General features: G+C 24.0%; 2 protein-coding genes across 2 annotated transcripts in view; one reads left to right on the plus strand and one right to left on the minus strand.

Moving 5' to 3' along the window:
• LOC126907607 (serine protease nudel-like) overlaps positions 1-2,443 on the minus strand; it is a 17,034-nt gene extending 14,591 nt beyond the window's left edge. The window contains exon 1 of the mRNA XM_050689007.1: positions 2,242-2,443. Coding sequence (XP_050544964.1) covers positions 2,242-2,296 — 55 coding nt within the window. The 5' untranslated portion in view covers positions 2,297-2,443. The remainder of the gene's footprint in view (positions 1-2,241) is intronic.
• Positions 2,444-7,771: 5,328 nt separating this feature from the next.
• On the plus strand, positions 7,772-9,218 carry LOC126907810 (translation machinery-associated protein 16). Its single transcript, XM_050689419.1, has 5 exons — positions 7,772-7,893; positions 7,966-8,045; positions 8,102-8,242; positions 8,378-8,520; positions 9,051-9,218. The coding sequence occupies exons 1-5, from the start codon at positions 7,891-7,893 to the stop codon at positions 9,158-9,160; spliced, it is 477 nt and encodes a 158-aa protein (XP_050545376.1). The 5' UTR covers positions 7,772-7,890; the 3' UTR covers positions 9,161-9,218.
• The last annotated feature ends 632 nt before the right edge of the window (positions 9,219-9,850 follow it).

Raw genomic sequence — 9,850 nt, forward strand, 5'->3', positions numbered from 1 at the left:
ATAAAGTCCGAAATTTTTTTTCACCATTATAAATTATATTACATTAGCTTTAATTTAAGATATATATAAAAATGTCAGACCTTCCGGAACACTTTCAAAAGTTAAATTGAAAAAGTTCTACTTTCTATATGCATTTTTATGTTTTGAATCCCCCCTGTATTTAGGGAAATGGTCCGATTTAAAAAAACAGTATGTCGAATGAAAGATCTATATAAATACTACTTCTCATAAAAAAATTGTAATGATTCATACATTTTTCAAAAAGTTATAGCATAATAAAGTTAAAAATGGAAAATACAAAATCGAAAATTTTCACACAAAAATAGCATTCGGTAGCCATTTTCACCATGAAGATAAGATAAAGTCCGAAATTTTTTTTTTTCATGATAAAGCATATTACATTAGCTTTAATTTAAGATATATATAAAAGTGTCAGACCTTCCGGAACATTTTCAAAATTTAAGTTAAAAAAATTAATTTTTTGTGAAAAAGTTGTCATTTTAAATCCCCCCTTGTGGGCAGGTTAAGGGTTAAATTTATGAAAAAAATATACCAAATGAAAGGTAATGATATTATGCATCTATATAAAAAAGAATTATATTGATATGTTTATTTTTGAAAAAGTTATGGCACTTTTAAGTAAAAAAAATTGAAAAAATTTCGAAAATTAGCGATTTTTAAATTTGTAATTTTTTTGGAGGTTTCCCCCTTTTACGGGGAACGAGGGAATTTTTTTCAATTTTTAAGGGTAATGTCTTCGACTAGATACGATTTGTGATCTTTTGACGTATCATTGAAAGAAATCGGTTCGGTGAGAGCTGAGAAAAAGTGGTAACAGACACAAAAAAAAAAAAACAAATCTTAGTAAAACCAATACCTTCTCAGCTTCGCATCGAAGCTAAAATATAAAAAAAAACCCAGCACAGGGGGGTCGCGGCACAGTGGTGACGTGGCATAGTTGGATCAAGTATAATGATATCTGACAGTGATTAAAATCACTATCAAAAAAAAACGCTTCGATGCAAATCTTTAGATAGTGTTTAATTTTAAAAAATTGGTGGATTATTCCAAAAGCTTCATAAACTGCTAGTTCCTTATTAATATCCTGATTAAGATAAAGTATGTCGAATGAAAAAAGGAATATTAAAAATACTACTTCTCATAAAAAAATTGTAATGATCCATACATTTTTCAAAAAGTTATAGCATAATAAAGTTAAAAATGTAAAATACAAAATCGAAAATTTTCACACAAAAATAGCATTCGGTAGCCATTTTCACCCTGAAGATAAAATAAAGTCCGAAATTTTTTTTTTTCATGATAAGTATATTACATTTGCTTTAATTTAAGATATATATAAAAGTGTCAGACCTTCCGGAACACTTTCAAAACTTAAGTTGAAAAAGTTAATTTTTTGTGAAAAAGGTGTTATTTTGAATTCCTCCCTGTGGGCAAGTAAAGAGTCACATATAAAAAAAAAATATATTGATATGTTCATTTTTGAAAAAGTTATGGCACTTTAAAGTAAAAAAAATTGAAAAATTTTCGAAAATTAGCGATTTTTAAATTTGTAATTTTTTTGGAGGTTTCCCCCATTTACGGGGAACGAGGGAATTTTTTTCAATTTTTGAGGGTAATGTCTTCGACTAGATACGATTTGTGATCTTTTGACGTATCATTGAAAGAAATCGGTTCGGTGAGAGCTGAGAAAAAGTGATAACAGACAAAAAAAAAAAAAACACATCTTAGTAAAACCAATACCTTCTCAGCTTCGCATCGAAGCTAAAAAAAAAGTTATAAAAAGGAATCAAAAAATTAGATCTATTGAGTTTTTATTATTTTTTAGAATTATGTAATTTTATTTATTATTTAAAAAACTCAGTAGTTGTACAATTTCTATGTAGTATTAAAAGTTCGAAATGTAAAATTTGAAAATAGCAATGTTCAGTAAGTCACACATTTTTTAACTCGATAAGTTAAATTAATCTTTTAAATACTACGTTAAGTAAAAAACTATCTAATGTAATTTTTTTAACTTGATTTATTTGACTAGAAAACAATTTTAACTTAATTTTTACATTTTAGTAATGAATATGAAATCAACATCATATTTAGGTAAAATAAGCATCTATTTATACTTAAAGTTAATCTTCCAGTTTAGTTAATTTGGAAATTAACCTCAACGTTTTATTTTTTTAACATGTAAATGCTCAGCCTTGGTAAACAGTTATGATGTCTTACCTGTGGAACTATTGGATTCTTTAGGTGTTAAAACAGAACTTTGTCTAATATTCATGTTGATATTATAATTAAAAATTTACCCACAACGTAAAAAAAAATTAAGAATTTAAGATGAAACAATTTTAAATAATACACATTGTTATGAGAGCTGCGACACACGTAGCGACCGTCAACCGATTAATACACGTTTTAGAAAGCCAGGATAGTAATGTGCTGAACTGTCAGTTATTGTTATAGTGATTTCGTAAAAAATTGATGCACTTATAAAAAAAAAATTTAGTATTATTATTGCTTTAATAAGAATATTGCTTCATTCATTGTCGATTGAATTAGAATTAAAAGCATTACGTTGCTTAAAAATATGTTGTATAGATGTATTATACAGACTGGTTTATAAAAAAAAGTCTATGAGGGGACTTATTGATTTATTATACAAAATTATTTTTATAATGTCATAGATAAATTATTTTTTGTTTTAATTTAATAATTTTCTAAACAACAATTATTTTGATATTTTGAACTTTGTACTGTGTATATTTACCATGATACTTATCACTGCAATTAAAGTGGTTATTAAACTTAAAAATAAGCATTAATATAATAAGTTTAATTTAGTTCATAAATTTTCATCTAAAAAATTTGTTAGTTAGATTGGTATTTAGTGGCGTGGTGAACTTTAAAATCTTGAATGACACTATTTATAAATATTTGATATCCTCGCTCATTTTTATTTAATTTCTGTGACTATTTTCTAAAAGCTGATTTACTTCTAATATTTTTTTAGAGGAGAAAAAAACAAATTTGAAATCATCCTGATGGTGCATCTAGCTAATTAATATCTTTGAAGCGCTTATAAAGACCTCAAAATTTTTGGAATTGAACAGAAAGGATACTTTTTTATATAAACGATAAAAAAAAACTCATTATTTTCACTTATCAGCTTTTGGATATAAGTATAAATTTAGTTTAATTTTTTTTTTGAACTTGAAGGTTCTTTGGTACTTAATCTGATTTATCAATAACTTTTTAATAAAAAAAATACCACTTTTCCTTCTAAAAATGATTGGTTACGCAGCAGATAAATTCTATAATTGAATTAAAATGTATGTCAACTAAAATCGAATATATTTTAGGTCTTGCTACTTTTTTAAAAATAATCATATCGGAAAATTATCAGGTGATAAAATATAGTCTGAAGTTAGTTTCCTCCCTGTTTAAAGTCAAAGTTTTTTTTGTAAACAAAACCTATATTTTTTGTGAAAAATAAATTAAACATGTATAAAGTAGACTTATAGCTTAATTATAATAAATTTTTTTACTATTTCATTAGATCCTAAAATCTAGGTAGTATAAATTAAAAAATCAGATATTATAAAACAATTTTAGTAAAATTCCTTTTTACAATAACCTTTTTCATTAGATTAATAAAAATATAATGCATGTTTGTATTCTAATTTTAAGTTTAAATTTTTAATTCAACTTTTTTAATTTTAAATCAACTGATTAAGATAAAAGTAATTTTTTATAAATAATACTATATTTAAAATCTTGATTTAAAATTGCATATAATTTGACCTCATTTAAACTGTTTTGTTTAATTTTTTATTTGATTGTAAAAAGGTACTGATTATGTTTTGCTTAATTTACACAAAATAATTACTAATATAATTTTGAATTAAACAATAATTATTCAACAAATTGCCTGTGGTGCCACAATATTAACAATAATAATAATAATTACATTAAGATTTGCTTTATATTGTAGTAGATACCTGAGAAGATATTTTAGAGATGCTAAAATATGTAAAATTTGTAGTATATTTCTATAAAACCTGAAATATCCACAATGTCTATAATACAACTATGATACATTTTTGCAGTTAAGTATCTTATATTTGTTATCCTTTAACAATGGCGTGCCCAGGGGGGAAAGTTAGAGGTCATATCTCTCCTGATTGCGTTTTTTTTCTAGCATCGAGGACCTAACAGCAATAATTGAATAAAGTTGTAATTATTACATTGTATATTTGTATAACAACATTACATCATATCATACCAAACCCAAAATATTAATAAATATTTTAATGAGGCTTGACCTCTAAAGCCCTCTTATTAATCTTTTTATAATTCTTTCACCCCCATTAAATGTATTTAGTTGTATTAATACCTATTAGTTATGACATCCCTCCCTATTTAAAATTCCTTGGCACGCCACTGTCCACTATAAAATGAAAAAAAAAAAATTTGTCCCGACACCTTATCTTCTACATGCAAACGGCTGCCGAAGTTAAAAAATTATATTTCTGTGTTAAAATTTTCGATTTTACATTTTAAATTTTAAATTGCTATAACTTTTTTAATAATGTATATATCAACACAAATTTTTTTTCTAAATACATTATATATACTTCTTTCATTTAACATACTTTTTATTTATATTGGACAATTTTCCTTTATACAAGGGGCGTTCAAAGCTTGAAAAATAAGTATAAAAAGTAGAACTTTTTCAACTAAATTTTGGAAGTGTTCCGGAAATACTGCGTCCTTTAAACATATGTCAAATTAAAGCTTACAATAAATACTATAAGTTCAAAATAATAATTTGTCCCGACACCTTTAATTCTATGAGAAAATAGGCATAAATAGTAATTATAAAATTTGCTGACTGTATATTAATCTTAACATATTCATTTTTTTCTATTTAATGATGTCAATCTCAAACTTGTAGGTTGAGCTTAAAGTTATGGTAATAAATTCATTTTTTTTTATTATAAACTTTCACTTTAAAGGACTAAAAAATATAGGTTAAAAATTATTACTTTTGACATATTAAAAGTAAAAATCAATATTAATTTGAAAAGAATTAATTATAAAAATTATATATTATATTTTTGAATCTAAGAATTACTAATCTGGATATAATTAAGGAAATAGAAGATGATGTTGCTTTTGTAATTATCCACCAATTTCTTAGAATTAAACACTATCTACAAATTTGCATCGAAGCGTTTCTAATGATAGTGATTTTAATCATTGTCAGATTAAATCTATACTGGAGCCAGCTATGCCATGTTCCCACTGTGCTGGTTTTTTTTTTTTTATTAACTACATAAAAAATGAATTACAGATAATTATTACTTATAAACCTATTATCTCTCGGTTAGAATACTCATTTTAACGATAATTTGAAGGTTGTCTCCAACTCTAAAATACTGTATACGCGTCTGTACATTACTATCAAATCTAATTTTTTTCTCATTTTAAAATAAAAGGGAAAAATTATAATATTAAGTTATATAATCATAGTANTAATTATTACTTATAAACCTATTATCTCTCGGTTAGAATACTCATTTTAACTATAATTTGAAGGTTGTCTCCAACTCTAAAATACTGTATACGCGTCTGTACATTACTATTAAATCTAATTTTTTTCTCATTTTAAAATAAAAGGGAAAAATTATAATATTAAGTTATATAATCATAGTAAGTTATACTATACCCAACCACAGAGGACTGGTCAAGGAGCAGTTATTGATAATATCACAGTCTATAGAGCAATGAGGACCACTATGATTAGCATAATTCGATTTTTAAAATTTATTCATGACCTTTTGTTATTTTGTTCGTCATTTCTTATTATGGAGCGATATAAATAACAAAAGTGATACACAATATCAATTATTGAGGAAAGGTTTTCCTCTTTTCTATAACACATGAATTTTAATTTTTACTCAGGTAGATGTTAAATGTAAAATTAATTACATATAATTATTTATTATAAAGCAAAATTTTTTATTTATTATTTTTATTATTATTCCCGGGTAATTAAATTAAATGTACAAGAGGTTTAAATTTTTTGACGGGACAGACGTGTATAAAATTATTGCTATTAGTCATCACATTTATGATAGTCATGAGTCCGGAAATAAAAAACTCTTACTTACATTTTAATTTACAAATTAGATTTAAGTATACATTACTATTAATGTCCATTTTAACAGTAATTGGATACCACGAAAGAAATGAAAATAGTATGAACTTAATGGCCTAACTAAATTTAATCTTATATATTATATAACTTGAATTAGTTTATAAATAAAATGATCAGTTTTATATCCTTCTATGTCTCAAACTGAACGTGTTATAGAGGATGGTATCTCAATTTCACATATTTAGGAGTCAAAGATGTGTCTTGGCTAAACCAAAGACAGACGGGACGGGTATTATGGCCGTCTTCCACCAGAAACCAGACGCCACCAATGAGAAAATCACTAGAAAAATCTCGTTGAACTCAGCTTCCCATGCGCCTAAAAATATGTTTCAACCCACTAAGCCAGCCTACCTCATACTTTACAAATAATATAATATTCAAAAATTGCTAGGTTTTAGAATTATTGAATTAATTTCATTTATATATCATAAAGTGTCGTATGATGTCTTCCGTTTTAAAAACGTGTAAAAATATGTAATGCAAATGTTACATTTTCTTTTTTGCACTTGTTGCACATTTTTCATTATTTATTCAGTAGCTATATGGTATTTAAGACTTGAAAACAACTAAATAATACAATTTTATACATACAAAAATTATTTCATTGAGATTAATAAAAATCGAATACTTTTGAAACAGGGTCCTTAGTAGGGGAATTTGGGGAGAAGTGATTTCTTTTTTAATGTAATCGAATGAGATTAAAAATAATGGGGAAGGATTATGTATTCAAACCTCTTATTGATAATCTGGTTCTTGCGTCCTATATCAACAAAATAGCGTATTAACAACGCTACAGTCAAAATATTATGCCTAAATAAATAAAATTGATAAATAAAAAAACAGTTGAATAACTATAGATAATTGAAATTAGACAATAATGATTAAAAATCATAAAAAATCATGTTGATTTGAATCTGTTTCACAATAATTTGATGTTTATAATTTTACAGTGTCTATGTTTTAAAATTCCACTCAAACATTAAATGTTTGTTAAGATGCTTACTTATTGAAAATAAAACTTTTTTTTTTTGAAAAAAATGTGATTTTATTTTTTGACGGCCAATTTCTCATAGAAGATCAATCGTCGGATAAACTATTTTTAATATTGTAGTATTATTTAAATGCTTTAATTTTATATTGATTTAAAAAATTCAGATATGTATTTAAACAAAAATATGACGAAATTTACAGATATGTTGCGATTTTTGCTTTAAATTCAAATAACTCATAGGAAAAAAAATGTGGGGACACTCTTTTTCATTCATTTCAATTTATCATTTTTGAGTATCCAAAAAAGTTTTAATTAATTATAGGTTTGAAGAACACAGATGTTCCAGAACTTTTTAAAAATTGAAAATTAAATTAATTTTTTTTAATTGCGATTTTATTTAAAGCTACGGTAAAATCGTTTTGTACTATTAACAAAAAAAAAAATATTTTATATGAAATAACTGTTTCAACAGAATAGGATTAACTTTAAAACGGAATTAACTTTAAAACGGAATTATGATTTCCTATTTTTCTTATCAATGAAGTTTATTATCAAATGATGAGTCCTGTTATCAACTATACAAGCCTCGTGAGTTTATTTCAATCAATTTCTTTTCTTAACTTGTTAAATTAATTTTTAAGAACTGTAAGTTAAAGAAAAAATCATGGTGAGTCTTTTGTCAAATTTATGGAGACATTTATAATTTTAATTTAATACCTAAAATGTTTTTATGACTTAGGGCAAACCAAAACCAAATATTATGACTGTAAATCATCCTAACAGTAGAAAAACTAAACAGCTTATAAAATCTAAGCATAAGTACGTATATATTTATTTTAAAGTTTCTATGTCTAACATTATGATTTTATTTTTAGAACGGCATTTAGAGATAAAAAAAAATTAAATAACTTAGCGAAACCAAGTTTATTGTGTGAGAAATTAATTTGGTTCAGAGATAATGTTGATAATACTATTAGTCAATATACTCCAGAATTACTTGCCATGTTGATAGAAAAGTAAGATATTTATAATTTAGCAGTTTAATAATTTCATTAAATTTTTTACATTAAAATTAAAAAAAAATTTAGGTAAATTATATAATTTATTATAAATAAGTATTTTGTATTAATGAATACTATTTTATTCAATAGATACCTTAAAAGGTTTGATAATGAATTAAACTTAATCCAAGCCAAACATAAAGACAAAATTAATAGAAGATATGCTAGTAGAGAAGATGTAATAAGACTCACAGTAGATAGGGAACGCGAAGAATATTTAACTGCTGGTATAGGTAAATTGTAAAATAATTGTTAAGTTAAAAATTATGAATTTTTTTCTAAATTTTGTTGCTATATTTAAAAAAATAGTTAAGCCGATAATATTATTGACAAAAACTATATTTTAGGGTCTCTAAGCATATATTATCAATAATGTATTATTTTTCCTGACATTTAAAAAAAATTTTTAAACATTACTTTTGATCAAAAAATATTAAATACTTTGTAAAAATATTTTTGATAATCATACCCAAATATTTATTTTAATAAACTACTTAATTCCATAAACATTAAACAAATAATGGTTTTTAAAGTCACGTATTTGTAACATTTTATAATATTAGCTAAAAGTTGATCTATAAATTTTATTATTATTATTATTGATATTTATTCAATCATCATTAGTGATGTATCAATATTTTTTGAGAATCTGTTTATACATAATATTATTTAGCTGAATTAATTATCAGTATTAATTAAATTGATAAAAATTGCTTAATATATTATTAGATTGAAATTATAATTTATATTATATCTTTTTTAGAAGTTCCGAGTATATTTAATGCTGAACAGCTACTCTACTTGCGTACTTGGGATGGTGACATACGATTTCTTCCTAACTTTAGAATTATTCGATTTAGTTGTCCTAAGTAGAAGCTAATTAAAATTTTTGATGTTAATTTATTAAATATAATAATTATTTTTTAATTTATTTTGTATTATACTTTATTATGTTTAACATATAGCTTTTATTATTCATATTTATAAAAAAGAAGTAGTATTTTTATTGCATTAGAGTAAGGAAAGTAACAGTAATTTTTTAAAATGAGTATAATATTTCAATCAAATAAGGAAATTTTAGTATAAAGAAACTGCTCAAGTTTCAAGTAACTAGTTGACTATTTTAATAAGATTAAAGATAAAAAATAGATCATATAGTCGAAAAAAATGTTTGAATATATAAACATGAAGTATTGAACTGAATTATTTAATTCTAATTATATTTTTTAGAACATTCAGGTTCTGGTTCCTATAAAAATAGTTTTATGAATGATGTTTATAATTTCTTCTTATTCAGTAACACTTTTTAATTTTCAATTTTTTAAAAATAATTTTTTATTGATGTTATGTTTTATTTTATATGGGAATTTAGTAAAAAAAATGGGTTTCTATTGCCCTAATTGTTTATAGTTCTTTAATTTTTAAGAATACCATGTGGCATAACTATACTTCAGTACTTTTGAAAAGTATACCAATAATGTAATTTCTTAAAACACTTTTATGTTTTTAATTTTCTTAATTCTTATTTAGTGCTAATATTTTTTACCTCTTGCATAATAATTT

This window comes from Daktulosphaira vitifoliae, unplaced genomic scaffold (genome assembly GCF_025091365.1).
Source record: "Daktulosphaira vitifoliae isolate Bord-2020 unplaced genomic scaffold, ASM2509136v1 Scaffold_1, whole genome shotgun sequence".
In the NCBI taxonomy this organism is placed as follows: domain Eukaryota; kingdom Metazoa; phylum Arthropoda; class Insecta; order Hemiptera; family Phylloxeridae; genus Daktulosphaira; species Daktulosphaira vitifoliae.

Bases quoted from the DNA above. Each gene is read 5' to 3' on its own strand.
- LOC126907810 (XM_050689419.1), top strand. The intron at 8,046-8,101 runs GTACGTATATAT...TTTTATTTTTAG, and splicing joins CTTATAAAATCTAAGCATAA to AACGGCATTTAGAGATAAAA. The intron at 8,521-9,050 runs GTAAATTGTAAA...TATCTTTTTTAG, and splicing joins ATATTTAACTGCTGGTATAG to AAGTTCCGAGTATATTTAAT.